Source organism: Hyla sarda, chromosome 4 (genome assembly GCF_029499605.1).
Source record: "Hyla sarda isolate aHylSar1 chromosome 4, aHylSar1.hap1, whole genome shotgun sequence".
Classification (NCBI taxonomy): Eukaryota; Metazoa; Chordata; class Amphibia; order Anura; family Hylidae; genus Hyla; species Hyla sarda.
Window position 1 is genome coordinate 133,048,508 of NC_079192.1, and position 19,055 is coordinate 133,067,562.

General features: G+C 43.4%; 1 protein-coding gene across 1 annotated transcript in view; it reads left to right on the forward strand.

Annotated features, from left to right (window-relative positions):
• Positions 1-10,782, forward strand: part of FSD2 (fibronectin type III and SPRY domain containing 2) — a 53,776-nt gene extending 42,994 nt beyond the window's left edge. Inside the window, exons 10-14 of the mRNA XM_056572180.1 lie at positions 1,779-1,932; positions 2,626-2,759; positions 4,216-4,345; positions 5,944-6,120; positions 10,448-10,782. Coding sequence (XP_056428155.1) covers positions 1,779-1,932; positions 2,626-2,759; positions 4,216-4,345; positions 5,944-6,120; positions 10,448-10,700 — 848 coding nt within the window. The 3' untranslated portion in view covers positions 10,701-10,782. The remainder of the gene's footprint in view (positions 1-1,778; positions 1,933-2,625; positions 2,760-4,215; positions 4,346-5,943; positions 6,121-10,447) is intronic.
• Positions 10,783-19,055: the final 8,273 nt, after the last annotated feature.

Sequence of the window (19,055 nt, forward strand, 5' to 3'; positions counted from 1 at the left end):
GATTTCTACCTTTACATTTATGTCTTAAAAGGGACCAATCATCGGATTTTACCCTATATAACGCTTAGCAAAGTGTTATATAGGGTAAAATCTTTATCCTCCCCATCCCCAGGGGACGTTCCTGCCTGCGGGGATAGTGAGGATATGAACTTATAAACTGCTCCCTGTCGGCCCCGCAAGTAGTCCCCTGGGCAGGGAGCCTGGTCAGGGGGCTTCTAACTGCTGGGAACCCAACCTATCATTAGAACAGAGGACCCTGTTTTACTGTCCCAATTCATGGTAAGGAACAGTCCCATTTGAACTCTATGGCTGGGTTCACGCAACATATTGCGCATCATATTTTATGTATGGGGAGAAAATGCATATTTTACACAGTGTGAACCCAGCCTATATAATGTATATATTGAGTGCAGTGCTTGCATGTTTTCTTATACCCAATAGTATCTGAATAGAGTGGCAGCACACATCTTCACCCTGCAGTCATATGGATGGGAGGTCTGAAATTCTCAATTTAGCTGTGTGCAGGAGCAAAAATACCATCATAGCAGCTCTACGAGAACCCCCTCCCTCCCCCCCCCCCCCCCCCCCACTGTCAGAGGGGGCCAAGCCAGCCATACAAACTTTTGTGGAAGCAGCAGGATGGTAGTGTGAAGGATGGAGGTTATGTTGTTATAGAGAAGGGAGATGACTGCAAAGATGTCTTATTTAGTATAGTTTGCAGTCTGTGAGATAAGTCCATGCTGGTCTGACCTACATGGAGAGGAAAAGGGAAAAGAACATCTACAGTCAGAAAGATGACACCTGTAAGTACCACATGTAGTAGTACTGTATTCCGGGACTGCATTTGATCCGAATAACAAAGGGGACCCTAGCAAAAACGGGACCCAGCTTTTCTAGTTAAAAGGGTGCTCCGCTCCTAGACACCTTATTCCCTATCCACAGGATAGGGAATAAGTGTCCGGCCGCTGGGACCCCTCACAATCTCCTGCCCGGCACCCCAGTAATTGGCATGCACGGATCGATCTCTGCACAGTGCCGGATTACTGGCTACCACAGACTGAAGCTGTGACCGACACGCCCCTCTATATATCTCTATGGGAGATCCAGAGATACACGAACACTGTATCTCCGTTTCTCCAATAGACATAAATGGAGGGGGCCAGATGATCATGGCCGCTCCAAAGCCTAGCACAGACGGGGTGCTGGGCTGGAGATCTCAGGGGACCCAGCAGTTGGACCCCCGTGATCAGACATCTTATCCAAAGGATAGGGGATAAAATGTCTAGTACTGGAGTATCCCTTTAAACCCCTGGCTGGGAGGAGATAGTGTCAGCAGTCAAACCTTCATTGATTCAACATTCATCACCTTTGGAGTATTATCTACATGTAGGCGTCACAGCCAAAGGGTGCTTATGCTGGACTTTTATACTCCTGGTCCTTATGAAGACACCCACAATAATAATGATGTACCACTTTTTCCTGGTACAAGGCTATATCTCTTTTCTTTTTTTACTAAGTGCATATAGACCATTTTTTGGTCAGAGGTTAGTCTGAGATTAGTGTGTTATTAATGTTACACAGAATGCCTGCACACAGTATACAGTGAACGTATGGTTAATAACAAATGTGAACATAGCCTTATTTCTTAAGATAAATGTTTCCTTTAGATGGATTATAAAGTAAAAAAGAACCAGCACAAATGATAACAGTCATAAAAACTATTATTGAGGAGTGAGGATGTACTTCCGCAGTGTGAATATTGTATTTTCTGTTTGCAGCTCCAGCCCCTCCTATCGTTAAAACCAGGGACTGCTTGAGCTGTGAGAACGCTGTTTTAGTCTGTTGGGAATCTGGGAACATTAACCCTGTTGAATCGTACAACGTGGAAATATTCAGAGTGACGACAGAGACACAAGATAATCTGGTCACTGAGTAAGTATGATATACTTCCTGCTAGAGATGAGCGAACTTACAGTAAATTCGATTCGTCACGAACTTCTCTGCTCGGCGGTTGCTGACTTTTCCTGCATAAATGAGTAAAGCTTTCAGGTGCTCCCGTGGGCTGGAAAAGGTGGATACAGTCCTAGGAGACTCTTTCTTAGGACTGTATCCACCTTTTCCAGCCCACCAGAGCACCGGAAAGCTGAACTAATTTATGCAGGAAAAGTCATCCGAGCTGAGAAGTTCGTGACGAATCGAATTTACTGTAAGTTCGCTCATCTCTACTTCCTGCCCCCAAATCATATATCCTGTTATAGAGTGCCAACTGCTTGGGATGGATCAGGGACATCCAAATAGTGTCATAAGGCTCCTATAGGCCCCTATAAATTTTTTATATTTCTGAACAGTATTTAGTAAACTGCCACACAAACATACCAGTAATGCAGACTACACTATGGTTAGGACTACATGTGGACCCTTTATTTGGTGCAAATGCCTCATTATTGTATTCCAAATGGAATCATTTCTTTCTTATTATGTTAAATGCACTATCGGCATGTGGCAGATGATCATGAGGATAGGTCATCAATACATTATGGAAAACCCCTTTAAGAATCCAGAAGTTTCCAGTAGAAATACTTCTTTTGCTGGTAATTGAATGTGTGTTCACAATTTCCTTCACAGGTCTATTGTTGGGATTCCCATCTGTGAATCTCTCATCCAGCTGAAGCCTCATGAGACTTATCACATCAGCGTCAGAGCTGTGAATGTTGGTGGCCCTAGTGAGAGCAGCAAATCTGTTTCCCTTCGCACCACAGGTAGCATAACAACACTAGACATGGTGTGGATTTTACTCATACTATTCCTGCTAAGCATGTCACACATTATAGAAAAGGAAGAGACATAACAGGTTGTCCCTGTGCATGAAAATAAACCATTTATCCCATACCTGGTGGCCTGAGGGACACAATGTGTAAGGCTTTTCTCTATATTTTTATGTTCCATCATGATTTCTGTGGGATTTTTTGGCCATGGGTTGGTGTTCTCTTTATTGGTCTACATTACTCTAACCATTAAATAATGGAACATTCAATAATGGAATTCTTCAAGATCAGGACATCTAGACAAACAAGTGGTTGTAAGTACAGTGTTATTAAAGCATATACAGTGGTCCCTCAAGTTACAATATTAATTGGTTCCAGGATGACCATTGTATGTTGAAACCATTGTATGTTGAGCCCATAACGCTATGGAAACCTGGTAATTGGTTCTGAAGCCACCAAAATGTCATCCAAAAATAGGAAAAAGTGAGGATTAAAGAAAAATAAGTAAATAACTAATAAAGATAAAGCAAATCCTTACAGATAAATATAAGAAAGATCTGCTGGGAGCTGTAATCACTGGCTATATAGAGGACAGGAGCTTCTTCAGGGTCCTGTACAGTACATGCAATGTCCTAAAAATCGTAACATGGAGCCGCCCTCACCTGGTGTCCAAAGGAGCAGCTAACCCTGGCACAGGTAAAGAGCACAGAACATGTAATACCTCCGTGTACTGTAGGGGGCACTAACAGACACCAGTCAGTGCATACACTTCAGTAATACAGGTAAAGAGTAGTACAGAACATGTAATACCTCCCTGTACTGTAGGGGGTGCTACCAGACACCAGTCAGTGCATACGCTTCAGTAATACAGGTAAAGAGTAGTACATAACATGTAATACCTCCCTGTACTGTAGGGGGTGCTTCCAGACACCAGTCAGTGCATACGCTTCAGTAATACAGGGATTTTACCAGTAAAATGCCCATTCTGATTGGTCAGTTCTTCCGGCCATTGACACGTTTCACAGATCTGGACTGTCTGTACATTGTATGTTGAGTCTGGTTTTAAGTTACAATGGTCCAGAAAAGACCATTGTATGTTGAAACTATTGTATGTCGAGGCCATTGTAAGTTGAGGGATCACTGTAAAGCCACCCATACAGTACTCAATCACCATTGTAAATTCCGAACAGATTAGTACAGATTTTGGGCACATATTCCACATCGATACCCCCTAAAAGGTATTGAACAGAACTTTTTAGATCAATACTTGTTTCACCAGTGACAAATTTAAGAAATGTGTGGTATAATAGATTTTTGGTCAGATTCCTTTATGGCCTATGTGTGTTTTTCTTTGTGAAGTAGCTCAGACTATTTCAGTGAGTTATAAAGACTCTTCTAATGACCTTTTTAATATGGAATACACTGAGCCACATCTCCGCTATCTGCCTAGGTTCATTTTTTTATCTTAATGAAGAAACAGCTCATCCACTCCTGTCTATTTCTGATAATGGATTTACCATTTCTTGTGAAGAGGAGGAAAGTCTAGAGGACTTACCTTATGATAGCAACAAATTCTCAAGGTATTGTGTAGAGTGTGAGAGAAATGTTCAGCTCCCCCCCCCCCCCCCCCCCCCCCCCTTATATTCTTATTACAAGTTATCCTCACTTCAGCAATTCCCAGGGTATTGTATTCAATGGAGAGATTCTATTGAAACACTAAATCAGAGTGTATTAATAAAACATTGGCATGTATTCAACCTACCCAACCATCATAATGGAAAACCATATACAAGTGAATATCTACAAAGTTATAGGCCCAGATTTATGTGAGAGAAAAAATAGAGAGATTTTTCCACAGCAACCAATCACAGCTCAGCTAACGAGTTGAGGTAAAGTGAAACCTGAGCTGTGATTGGTTGCTGTGGGAAAAATCTCTCTATTTTTTCTCTCACACAGTTTGATAAATCTCAGCCATAGTCACTTGGACTGTTTGTGAGAAGTTATCATTGTCAGCATCATTTGTATATGTTGAAGAGAAGGGAGTAACATGACTGAAACCTTTAAATATGTTAAACGGAACCCAACTGTCAGGGTCCGGACTAGCGGCTGGTGAAGACACTGGAGGTGGATCCTCTGTACCAGAGAGGCGATGACGCGGGCCGTACTGGGGAATCGGTTCTAAGCAGTTACTGGTGTTCACCAGAGCCCGCTGCAAAGCAGGATGGACTTGCTGCGGCAGTAACTACCAGGTTGTGTTCCCCAGTAGCGACTCAACCTCTCTGGCAGCTGAGACTGGCGCGGTACACAAGGACTAGACAGAGGCGAGGTCAGACGTAGCAGAAGGTCAGGGCAGGCAGCGAGGTTCGTAGTCAGGGGCAACAGCAGAAGATCAAGGTACACAGGCTTGGGACACACTATAACGCTTTCTCAGGGCACAAGGAAACAAGATCCGGCAAGGAGAGGAAGGGGAAGTGGGTTTATATAAGTTAGGGAGTGATAGGAAGTGATTGGGCCAGGCACCAATTAGTGGTGCACTGGCCCTTTAAATTTAAGCAAGTCAGCGCGCGCGCGCCCTAGGGAGGGGGGCCCGCGCGCGCCGGGAGGAAGCAGACGGGGGCGAGAGGTGAGTGAGACGGGGCGCGATCCGAGGGCGGACACGAGCCGTGCCCCGGATCGCGTCCCCTCCGGGGACCAGAGAGCAGCGCTCGCGGTCAGCAATGCTGACCGGAGCACTGCAGACAGAGGCACGCCGTGAGCGCTCCGGCGAGGCGTGACACCAACATCACTTTCCTGCTGCCTCAACCAGTGGTCTTTTGGATGGTCTGTAGCGGATTCTGCCAGCCCCACCTGCCTTGATTGATAGAGCTCTCCTGGTTCCAAAACAGAAAAAAATCTGTCAATCAAGGCTGGCGTGGCAGGAAGAAGCCACCAGGGACATGTGGCTCAGGCAGCAGGAAAGTGATGACAGGTTTTCTATAAAGGGTTAAATGAGGTTTACAATGGAAGGGTCTTAATCAACTAAACACAAGAACAGCATCCAGCAGCTTGTACTGTATTGTAATACATACAAGCTGCAAAACCAAATTATAGGACAAAATTATTAAAACCAACTGCAAATCGTATTTATGTATTTCATAGGTGTCCATACCCTTTAAATAACATGTTTTTCTATTTTTAGGTGCATTGCTATCATAGCAAATCTTCTCCCCTTTAAGGGAAAGCATTACTGGGAGGTAGAGGTTGATGAACACACAGAGTACCGGGTTGGAGTAGCTTATGAAGATATAAACAGGAGTGCAGTCTTTGGAGCTAACAACAGCTCCTGGTGTCTCCGACATATTCAAACGCCCACAAGGTAAAATGAATCTATATTCAAACCAGTAAATCTTATACAAATAACAAAAGAAAATAACTTCCCCACTCCACATTGCTTGACCTTCCCACATGGTGCCCACTAGAGGCGTAGCTTGCAGCTTCTTGGCCCCGATGCGAAAACCACAACAGGGCCCCATTGGCCAGTTATATTGCTGGTCTCTAATGGGGCAGAAGTGCTTTGGGGCCCCCTTAGGCACCAGGGCCCCGATGCGACTGCTACCTCTATAGCTACGCCCCTGGTGCCCACATATAAAAAGTGCTAGGGTGGACTTATTTTTGCCTAATGGAAACACAATGTGGAAACATTAAATAATGACAGTTATTCTACAGAAAGAAAACAAAAGAAAGTTATTCTACAGATAACATGATAATCTGAATGGTGCCGCACATCCTGTTCTTTCTCCTCTGAGCAGTCCCAGTATCTTTTTTGTTCTTCCTCCTCTCTGAGACAAGCTGCAGGTTGCAGGGTCTTCCCACTCAGCCAATCAGGGGTGTCCTGTCTCGGCCAGTGATTGGCTGAGCAGAAAGGTGCTACAGCCAGCTTGTCTCTGGAGAAGGATTTTACAATAAATCATGCAGCCCATGTATTTAGAAATTACCAACCAGTTTCTGATGTTCTATTGTACTCCAAGTTTCTAGGTAACTGTCTTGGTACTCCGGTGGGAAAAAAATTCTAATCAACTGGCTCCAGAAAGTAAAACAGATTTGTAAATTACAGTGACCCCTCGACCTACGATGGCCCCGACAAACGATAATTTCAACATGCGATGGCCTCTCAGAGGCCATCGCATATTGAAGGCAGCATCAACATACGATGCTTTTTTATGTCGGGGCCATCGCATAAACGGCTATCCGGCAGCGCTGACTGCTTCAGGTGCCACCGGATAGCCGTTTACGGTGCCCCGTGATCTCCGGTGATGTCTCTTACCTATCCTCAGGGCCCGGCGTGTCCTCTTCGGGATCCCCTGCATCGGCAATGCTCTCCATCAACGCCATCACGTCGCTGCGCACGCCGTCCCGTCATCCAGAAGGAGCGGCGTGCGTAACAACGTGATGGCGGCATCGGAGAGCGAGGATGCCGGGGAAGCAGAGGCATCGGGACGCGGCGACAGCGATGGATGGCGACTTCCTGGGCAGCGGTGACGAGCGGTGACGGTTCGGAGCGGCGGGGACAGGTGAGTACAACTTCGTCTAACAGTGGTCTACAACCTGCGGACCTTCAGATGTTGCAAAACTACAACACCCAGCATGCCCGGACAGCCGTTGGCTGTCCGGGCATGCTGGGTGTTGTAGTTTTGCAACATCTGGAGGTCTGCAGGTTGTAGACCACTGTCCTATACTTTACATTGCACGGATCCCTCAACATGCGATGGTTTCAACAAACGATGGTCCGTTTGGAACGGATTACCATCGTATGTTGAGGGACCACTGTATTTCGATTTAAAAATCTTAATCCTTCCAGTACTTATCAGCTGCTGCATGCTGCAGAGGATGTTGTATAGTTCTTTTCTGTCTGACCACAGTGCTCTCTGCTCACACCTCTGTCCATGTCAGGAACTGTCCAGAGCAGCATATGTTTGCTAAGGGGATTTGTTCCTGCTCTGGACTGTTCCTGACATGGACAGAGGTGTCAGCAGTGCGCACAGTGGTCAGACAGAAAAGAACTCCACAACTTCCTTTAGGGCATACAGCAGCTGATAAGTACTGGAAGGGTAAATATTTTTACAGTAATTTACAAAATTTTAGAAGTAATTTACGAATCTGTTTAACTTTTTGGCAACAGTTGATTTAAAAAAAAGTAGTTTTTTCCACTGGAGTACCTATTTAAGCCATGTTTTTCACCTGGTTTACAACAATCATTGCCTGGATTTGTGTAGGGCAATGAAAATACACTGTGCCCTGGATCCTCTATAGAATCTGCTCTGCTGAGGATGTATGAGTTGCTGTTTGAAGTTTTTGTGCAGGTGTTGCCTTCTCTTGGCCCCATTATTAGCCCAATTAACTGGGGCGGGGCTAATATCAATTTCAGAACTCAGATCAAGGTCAGAATTGTGCTTAATTGTGCCAACTTGAAAAATGATCCTCTATTGTCCCCAAAATTAACGGAGCACAGAATGTGTGTGGTGGGCTTCCCAGCAGATGGACCACCACCATTTGGCTAAACATCTTGCTTGCTGTAGATAAAGGATAACTTTTCGGATTGGGAATTCACCTTGAATGAAATGACAGTTTAATTTGCTCAATCATCCAACTGTAACCCTCAGTGTTCTAAGAGCCGGTGGAGATGTGGTGGGCCCACATTTACTTATTTGGTGCTCATACAGACTGTTGCTTGCTTTTGAAAAAAACGAAATCATTTGTAGACTTAGGTCACAGGCTATATCCCTCCGATCTACACTCCTGGGGGCCATGTCTACTTTAAAGTAAGTCATCCTTTGATTCTTTCTACAAGACGCCAGACCCGTGATTCCCAGATACTGGCAATCAAGCCCAAACTATCATTAAAAGAATGGTTTGGTTCTTCAATATATAACAAACAGAGGAATTAATGGCTGAGAATACTGGTCTGGATACCAAGTTTGGTATCACTAAGATTGTATTCTCTTACTTCTTAAATGACAGAGCGAGTCTTTAGTTTAACACACGCCCCCCCCCCCCCCCCCCCTTCTTCATCCTGCTTATTGCTTTGTTCTTTCTCATTGTGTGTTTTGTCCTCTATGTGTGATGTCACACTGCAGGGTGTATTGTTCTGTCTCTTCTTTGCTGGATGTTATTTATAAATTGGCTCTCTTGGTGGTTTCTATGTGTGCCAATAAAATTTGATAGATCCATAAAAATGGATTGTATGTCCTGCTGTAAGAGAACATACTGGGCTGATCCTCATTACTTACTGTACTATCATCTTCTATTATGATGCATACATGGTGAGCAGTGCATGGGGTTAGGAACAAAATGTTTCTTTTGTCTTCATTAACATTTATCATCTCTAAATGTCAAAAATGTAGACCCCCTGCTCTTACATATAACAAATGCCATAAATGTTTTTTGGTCTGTTATGGGTTTAGGAAATGATTAGCCCTAGAATAGTGGATAGCAAGAAAGTGGTTCGTCTGCCGCAGATGGTACGCAGCAAAATACGGCACGTGTGGCCCTATCCTAAAATCTATAGGGAAATATATTATGGTCTACTTAAAAACATTCTGTCCTGGCATTTTTTTGTGCAAGTGACATTTTTTTTCTTTTAAACATACGTGATACTTTGGGTATGGCATTTTTTGAGCATATACAAAATGATAATGAATAAAAAAATTATCACTACACCCCCCCCCCCCACACACCTTCATAAAAAAACCCACATAAAACAGGTTGGTGTTTAAATATGCCTTTGTTTTAAAATGCCAGCAGATAATACTGTATATAAAAAGTCCTTAAAGGGGTACTCTGCCCCTAGATATCGTATCCCTTATCCAAAGGATAGAGGATAAGATGTCTGAGCGCGGGGGTCCCGCCCCTGGGATCCCCCGCAATCTGACTGCAGCAGCACTGAAGGCTCGTGACATCACAGCCACGCCCCCTCATGATGTCACACCCTCCTTCTCAATACTCCCATAGACTTGCATTGAGGGGGCATGGCGTGATGTCACGAGGGGGCATGGCCGTGATGGCACGAGCCTTCAGCGCTGCTGCAGTCAGATTGCGGGGGATCCCAGCAGTGGGACCCCCGCGATCAGACATCTTATCCCCTAGGGGGATGCCTAGGAGCGTAGTACCCATTTAAAGGCACTTTCCCATATGATAAAATTATCCACTAATAACAGGAAAGGGAATACCTAGCTTATTGTGTGTGTGTGTGTGGGGGGGGGGGGTGACCACGGGTGTCCTCCATGTTAGTTTGAAGAGGAGGGTCGCTCGGGTACGCTACCTTTCTATTCATTATCAAGGGGGCTGCCACAAACAGCCGAACACTGCACTCCATTCCAAAGGGAGACTGGGGTTCCTGTCCTCAAGATAGTTAGGCCCCATGGTGAAATCATGAATGAGATGATGAATCAGATTTCTTTCTTTTTTTTGGAGAGTTTAGAATAAATGTAATGTATTCCTAACTGACTTGTTCATCTCCAGTTGACAGCTCTGTAAGGCAATGCAAATAATTGTATATTCCAGCTGCTGAAAGAGTAAATAGCAATAAATTAATACATTTAGCAATATCCTAATGTATTGTTTATTTTGAACTCTGATGTATACAATCCATAACGCGGTTGTATTGCAGACAGTTTTATGTATTACTTTTTATTATTTTCCCACAGACACAGATATGAATTTTTGCACTGCGGCGTGGCTCCAGATATTCGGGTGTCTGTACCAATACAAAGGATTGGAATCCTACTTGATTATGATTGTGAAAGATTATCATTTTTTAACATGGACCTTCTCCAGCACTTGTACACATTTCAATGCCATTTCCGCCATCTTGTGCACCCATGTTTTGCACTGGAAAAACCAGGACGTCTGAAGATACATAATAGAATTCCAATACCTCAATCACTCAATTTGCCCTGAGAAAATGAAACACCCTCAAATGAACTGTCAAATGGGAGATAGTCCTTATCTGCTTTGCTGTAAAATACTCCAATAAAATAGAGTGGAGTAATTAGTTTGTGGATCTTTGTCAAATGGATCTGTACCATGTCTATAAACCTGTGCATTACCAAAAGTGACCAAGAGAAAAGATCTCCTTCCCCTGAATATTTTACTCATAATGAGGGACATTTATCAATGTTTGCCTATGTATTCTTTTTTTTAGTAATTTTTTCCTTACTTTTTTTTTTGCTTATGTGCGACTTATTTATCAACTGGTTTCAGCCTGTTGATAATTTTCTTTCACGTAAGCAATTTTTCCTTTTTTTACTTTGGTAGTAGCTTTTTCTGCTCCATGTTTGAGCTGGAGTAAATTTAGTCAATTTTTAACCCTGTTGCGACTTTTTTTTTGCGCAGTTGTGACTGTCGCAGTTAATAAATACCTGACTACCCGTAGTCCATTTTAACATTATTACTACATAGTTAATTTTTGGAAAACTTGCTTTTCTCGCTTTCCAGTCAAAATGTCGCACGAAAAATCGCGTAGTCGCAGTTGCGACAATTTTGCGACAATTATAGTAAAGAAAACCTGACTAAACCCATTGATAAATGTCCATAATATTCTGTACTATTGCTGTCATAATATAAGCACAATGTTGACCAGTGTTAAAAAACTTTAAAGGGATATTTGAGCGCTTAAAAACATATCCCCAATCAACAAGATAGGGGGTTAGCGCCTGATAGGGGCGGGGGGGGGTCCTACTGCTTGGATCCACGCAATCTCCAGATCGGTGCTCCGGTTCTCCCCGCGGCATGGTACATGCTTCATGCATTGTCTATGGAAGTGACTGAGATACCCGAAAACATCGCTCTGGGTATTTGTTTTGTTTTTTTACACATAAATAAGTTTGCAGCAGCACTCTTAATTACACAAGTAATATTGAGTCTCTTAGCGCACTTTTTAATCAAATGGAGTCCTTCATCCACTACATGGAGGTGGCCTCATTTTGGGATGGGACCCAAACACCCTCACCTCTTCAAGGCATAAAACCTCTAACTGGGTGTATGCAGGATCTGAGGTCTTTCCGTACATTATACATCAATGGCAACAGGATAGCCATCATGTTTAAAATGTGCTTCATCTTAAATAAAAAAGTACCCATTAATCCCTTAAAGAAGATGTCCAGTGCTAAGAAATGTATCCCCTATCTAAGGATAGGGAATAAATGTTTGATTGTGGGGGTACGACCGTTGGGCCCTCTGCGATCTCCATATAGGGCCTCAGCATGGCACCGACTCTGTGCTGCTAGAGAGCATTTTGTACCCAGGATGTCAACTGGTCGAAACACATCTATTCATCTCTATGGGAGAGGCGGAGACACAGGAATTCTCTATCTCTGCCTCACCTATACAAAAAATCCAAATAGAAGCAGCACATCAAGCAATAGAAAATATAGATAGATTCGGGGTGCTCGCATAGTTGGAGCCTGGGTCCACCAGTTCCTTAATCCAGATACAAAAACTATAGGATGCTGCACACCACAAGTTGCAATCAGAAGTGTAGGTTTATTCCATAACGTGCAGAGGACAACGTTTCACCAGCCTCACGCTGGCTTTCTCAAGTTGAGAAAGCCAGTGTGAGGCTGGTGAAACGTTGTCCTCTGCACGTTATGGAATAAACCTACACTCCTGATTGCAACTTGTGGTGTGCTGCATCCTATATTTTTTGCCTCACCTATAGAGATGAATGGAGGGGTGTGTTGTGTGCGAAACTCACACACAACAGCTCGGCTGGGGCCTGTTTGGTAGATTGCGGGGGTCCCAGCGATCAGACCTTCATTCCCTATTGTGCGGATAGAGGATACATTTTTTAGCACTGGACATCTTCTTTAAGGACACAGGGGGTACATGTAAGCCATCTGCCTGTACCCAGTCTATGAAGCACGCTCAAGAGCTGAGCACACGTCATAAAAATCAAGGTGATGTCTAGCATTAACTCTTTAGACGCAGCCTCCAAAATGCATAAAAACTAATCCCTGCAGCTCAGTGGATTAGTCGGGACACCAACGGTAACATTGCAGGGTACATTACATGCAAAAGATAACATGTAATAGTCCCCTATGGAAACTAAAAAATAATAAAAATGTATAAAGAGCAATCAAAAAGTCCCATTAAAACAAAAATGGTACAGATAAAAACTACAGATCATGGTGCAAAAAATAAGCCCTCATACATCAAAATAAAAGAGTTATAGGGGTCAAAAAGGGACAATTAAGCATACTCATTTTCATACAAAAAGTTATACTTTTTAAAAAGTAGTAAAACTAAATAAAACCCATATAAATTGGGTATTATTGTAAAAATGTTTACAGGATAAAGATAATGGCCCAGATTGATCAAACTGTGTGAGAGAAAAAATAGAGTGATTTTCTCACAAGAACCAATCACAGCTCAGCTTTCACTTTATCAGAGCTTGTTAGCTGAGCTGTGATTGGTCATTGTGGGAAAATCAATCATTTTTTTTCTCTCACACAGTTTGATAAATCTGGGTTATTGTGTCATTTTACCCAAAATTGCACTGCATAGAAATTGAAAACCTCAAGAATTGCAAAATGGAACACATATACCGCATTTTTCGTCATATAAGACGCTCCGGCATATAAGACGCACCTAATTTTATAGGATAAAAATCTAGTAAATAAAGATTCTGAACCAAATACAATGTAAAGTATAGGATAGTGATCTTCAACCTGCGGACCTTCAGATGTTGCAAAACTACAACTCCCAGCATGCCCGGACAGCCGTTGGCTGTCCGGGCATGCTGGGAGCTGTAGTTTTGCAACATCTGGAGGTCCGCAGGTTGAAGACCACTGGTATAGGAGGTAGTACTCACGTGTCCCCGCTGCTCGAGACCCGTCACCGCTGCCCTGGATGTCGCCCTCCATCGCTGTTGCCGCGCCCCCAGGGTGTCCCCGTCGCTCCGGAACATCTCTGCTGCCCGGTATCCTCGCTCTCCGTCGCCGCCATGACGTCTCTACGCATGCCACTGCTATTGGATGACGGGACGGCGTGCGCGACGACGTGATGACGGTGAAGGGGAGCGCCGGCCATGCAGGGGATCCCGGCACGGAGCAGTCACCGAAGAGGCAAGGTAAGGTCCCTCCCGGTGTCCTGTAAGCTGTTCGGGACACCGCGATTTCACCCCAGCGGTCCCGAACAGCCCGACGGAACAGCCGGGTTAGTGTTATTTTCGCTTCAGACGTGGCGGTCAGCTTTGATCGCCACACCTGAAAGGTTAATACAGGGCATCACCGCGATCGGTGATGTCCTGTATTAGCCGCGGGTCCCGGCCGTTGATGGCCGCAATGATCGCCGCGATAGGTGTGTATTCACCTTATAAGACGCACCAACTTTTCGCTCTCAGTTTTGGGGAAGAAAAAGTGCGTCTTATACGGCGAAAAATACGGTAATTTGCTTTGTTTCGCCATATTTGGTGCTAAAATGAACGATGCATTTCCAAAATACAATTGGTAGCCCAAAAAAAGCCGTTATATGGGTCTGAAAGTAAAAATTTTAAACTGTTATGGCTATTAGAAGGTAAGGAGGAAAAAATGAAAGTGCAAAAATGAAACAATCCCTGTGCCCTTAAGGAGTTAACAATGTGCAAATACATGGTCTAAACATTTTATTTGTATGTATATTGTATATTATTTGAAAAAAAACATAGTCCATCTATTACTAAGGCAACTTTCACACTGATATTGCACCGAGCCGAGAATGGCTATTAACGACCATTAAAGGAAAAGAAAAGAGAGCTTAACTGGACGGGGCACAACGGGCAACAACGTATCCCGATGGATCCCATTATAGTCAATGGGGTCCATCAGGTGCCGTTGTTTTTTAGAGGGGGGAAAAAGACAGTGTTTACAGTCATTTTTCTCCTGCAATTCTCCTCTGATTTTGTGATGTGCGCTGCACTGCCATGTGACAACAGCAATGTGAACGTAGCCTTACAAGACACAGCCAGTTGGCAAGAGTGGCACTTTTTTTTTGTAATCTCTTACAACCGTTTTTAGATTAAGTTCTTACACAGTGTTTCTCACTAAATTTTATGCTGTCTCCTTTTATGCGGTCAAAAGTGCAGCAGCCTAATGTTAACACGTATAGAAAATATCACAAAAATGTTTACATGCACAGCATTTTGGTTGTTTGGGGGTTTGTGGGGTGTATGCCAGTCTTCTGGTGTCTGAACAATACACATTTTTATGTAAACCTTTTTTTTGTTTTTTTTTAGTCTTGCACTAAACTCAAAGCATACCTGTCATATCACAGAAAAAAATATGCTTATATATGTTACTCTCTAGGTCACACAGATTCTTTACATGTTTTTATATGTGTCTAGCTTTTGTATTTGGCTCACAAAACCCTCTGTTCTGCTGCTCACTCATTCTGACATCCACTGCTTAGAAAGGCAGCGCTCAAGGCAAGCACTGAGCCAACCTTCACTCAGTATGCATGCACTCCCCCCGAGTCTGCTGTGCTGTGTCTCTTCATCCAATCACTGAAGGCTGCTCTGTAATCCCCTCCTCTCAGTTTCCATGCTGCAGTCTGATAGGACAGGAGTGAGCACAGAGGAGTGCTAGTCCCGCCCTCTCTTCCTGGACTTCTTCCAGCCTCTGCTTCAGCTAGTACAAAGATAAAGCTGCAGCTGGACAGGATTGTTTTCTGGATGGTATAGGGACCCCTAGGGTATTTTTATTATAAGCTATGATTTGTATAAAAAGAAAATAAAACATTTGTTTTATGAAGTAGATTAGAGATGTTAATGTTTTGCCAAGATGTACAAAGTTTTTGATTCTGACAGTGCCCATTTTACCCCTGCAGATCTCTGTGTCTAGATTGGCATATGAAACACTTGTGTTAATACATTTTCCCCATGATGTTTATAATTCTTCCAAATACAGTGTTACACCTGTCCATGGGTCATTTTGAATACTGCAACTTAGCTCCACTAATGTTAGTATTAGAGATGAGCGAATTTACAGTAAATTCGATTCGTCATGAACTTCTCGGCTCGGCAGTTGATGACTTATCCTGCATAAATTAGTTCAGCTTTTAGGTGCTCCGGTGGGCTGGAAAAGGTGGATACAGTCCTAGGAAAGAGTTTCCTAAGACTGTATCCACCTTTTCCAGCCCACGGGAGCACCTGAAGGCTGAACTAATTTACGCAGGATAAGTCATCAACTGCCGAGCCGAGAAGTTCGTGACGAATTGAATTTACTGTAAGTTCGCTCATCTCTAGTTAGTATGTCTGTGGGCTGGTGTGGGTTGTTTTTCTAATGTTGAATAACCCCTTTAAAATACACGACTGATATACATTCAGTAGCCAAGTCAGAGATCCATTTGCCCCATACAAAAAAAAAAGTGTTGGTAGATGAAGTAGACCGGCAGTCAAGCCTGGACAGACAGATCTGTTCTCCTACCTTTTCGATATAGGAGGATAGTATCAGTAGAGCCCACACTGCTTTTATAGACTCACTTTCTTTTTCCTCCATGAGCCCCCCTCCCAATTGGCAGTAGATGGGATTGAACCCTGAACCTCCAGCTTACTAGTCAACAGCAGAACTACTGAGCTGTCTTTCCTTACAGCACTAGAAAGAACGTGTTCTAAGATATTCAAGGGTATTTAGTATGGACCAAGAATAACAAATACTTGTGACTATGAATCCATCTTCTATGTTTATTAAATTTGAATTCATTGAAGGATCATATTATGTCAGATCAATGACTGGATGCAGTGTAAATGTATTCATCTGAGAGAACACAGAACCTATTTGTTTAAAGGGGGTGTACAGGATTAAAAAACATTGTTACTTTCTTCCAAAAACAGTGCCGCACCTGTCCATGGGTCATGTGTAGTACTGCAACTAAGCTTGACTAGATGGATTACCCCTTTAAAATACACAATTAGTATACATAGCCAAGTCAATGATCTATTTGTCCTATTAGAAAAAAAACCATGATTGTTGGTAGATGAAGCAGACCGGCAGTCAAGACTGGATAGACAGATCTGTTCTCCTACCTTCTTATATAGGAGGATAGTATCAGTAGGGTCCACACTGCTCATACAGACTTACTTACTTTTTCCTCCATAAACCCCCTCATTCCAAATGGCAGCAGAGGGGCTTGATCCCTGAACCTCCAGCTTCCCAGCCATCTTTCCTATAAGCACATCAAGGATCATAGCCAGAGATCGTCAAGAATAACAAATACTTCCAACCAGGATAATTTAATGCAGCCTCATCCTAAATATCAATATAAAGCCTCATATTAACCCTGCATCATCTCTGTATTACTTTTTGCATCATGTCGATGCTATGACATCATAGCATCATTCTGGTACTGGGGCATCACAGTGCCGGCAGGTGACATCACTTATTTTTTTTTCCGTATGCTGTGATGTTACAATATTCATGGCATGTTTACTTTTTGCCACAGTATTAATATGTGCAATATCCTTATACTGTGACATCACTGTTCACACTATCCCTGTGATATAACTTCACGTGTACATTATCCCACTACTGTGACATCACTGTTTACAATATCCCTTTATATTAGGGAGACCAACATAATTGTATGCATTTATGAACTTGCTGCTAAAGCTAATAATGGTAGGGTTGGGACCCATTACAGAGTTTACTATGGGGCCCCATGGTTACTTGTTATTATTAGCTGTACAAAGGCTATTCAGACCGTATAAGTGATTTCATACAGTTACATCTAGTTACTCACAGGTGACGTTGTTCACTTTCCCTTTTTTTCATCTAGTTTAGAACATTGTGGCAATTTCTTTCAACTACGACTTGTCTCTACAGAACTTGCCAGACAAAAATTTTAGGCTCCACACTTTTCCAGCACCCATAGGTCCCCAAACAGTAATATGGATTGCCAGTCCTCCTGTATAGACCCTATATAACAGTAGGTCCCAACCAAAGTTAGTTACCACCACAGTCCAACTCCACAGCAGCAGCTGTTCTTCTCCTCTTTGGCATTGGCTGACATCACTGCCCAGTGTATTCATGGAGATGTGCCTGTACGCAGCACGTCTGCTCCCAGCAGTCACTGCTTTAAAAGTGGTAGGGGGCAGCTAAATTCTTAATTGGCAGCAGTGGCCCCAGGCGACTTTCACCCAAGAGCACACACTGTTACACTGTTACATGGAATTACCTTCCTGATAATACACTGTAAAAAATCCTCCAAATTGAATTACCTCAAACTCTCCTCATGGAATTACCGTCCTTATAATATACTGTAATAAACCCTCCTAATGGAATTAACATCTTGATAATACACTGTAACAAAAACCTTCTTACTGTATGTCATTATCATCATAACACACTGTAACAAACCTCCTTCTTATTTAATCACCTTACTATAGGGGGAAACACATTGTAACCCACCTCCTCTTTATGTAATTACCTTACTACTGGGGTGACACTGAGGAGCAGAGATCTCCACACAAAACACAGCAGTAACTGTACAGGAACCGCCACTCCAGCTCAGCCCCATTTCCTCCACAGCATCACTATAGGTCCTTCAGCCACAATCTCCCCTATCATGCACAACTGAGCTCCTCCCACAACATGTTACTGGTCACTGGATAGTGACATCATCACAGGTCCTGCACCTTCAGCATCTAGCAGGCCAGGTTGTGGGAGGAGACGCTTCCTTCCTCTCTGCAGCAGCTGCTGTGGTCTGTGTGGAGGGTGGCAAAGTGAAAGAAGGGTAAGCATAATTCAATGCTTTAGATGACATAACTGGCAAAGACCCTAAAAAGCATCCATAGCTTTGCTCTACCTTGCTTTCAGGAATCGCCTTATACGCTCGATCCCCACTCACTATTCAGGACCTGGGAGAGGTGGATGCGTGACTCGGACATTTCTGCAGGCTGGGGGGAGTGCAGATTTGTGTTACATGTAAGATGGAGGGAAACCTACTTTAAATTAGCTCATGCTGCATTATATGGTTTCAATAACCTCCCTTTTCTGACCTATGTTGATAGGATAACACACTATCCCAAATGTAGGACTCCGCTCACAAACCTATAACAACCACCAGTGTCTGGGAATACACCCACACAGTTACTTATTGGAAGTTGGTGAGAAATTACATTCAAACCTACTTGAAGGTAAAACTTCCACTAACACCAAGAAGCAGGTTCTTTTACCAGCTCCAACCCCCCTGAGGATGGTGCGGTGGGGGTGGGGAGGGTGTCCCATTTGTCCATGTAGTGCTCCTGGTGGTGCTATGCTGCCTTTTTTGCTAATTAACTCT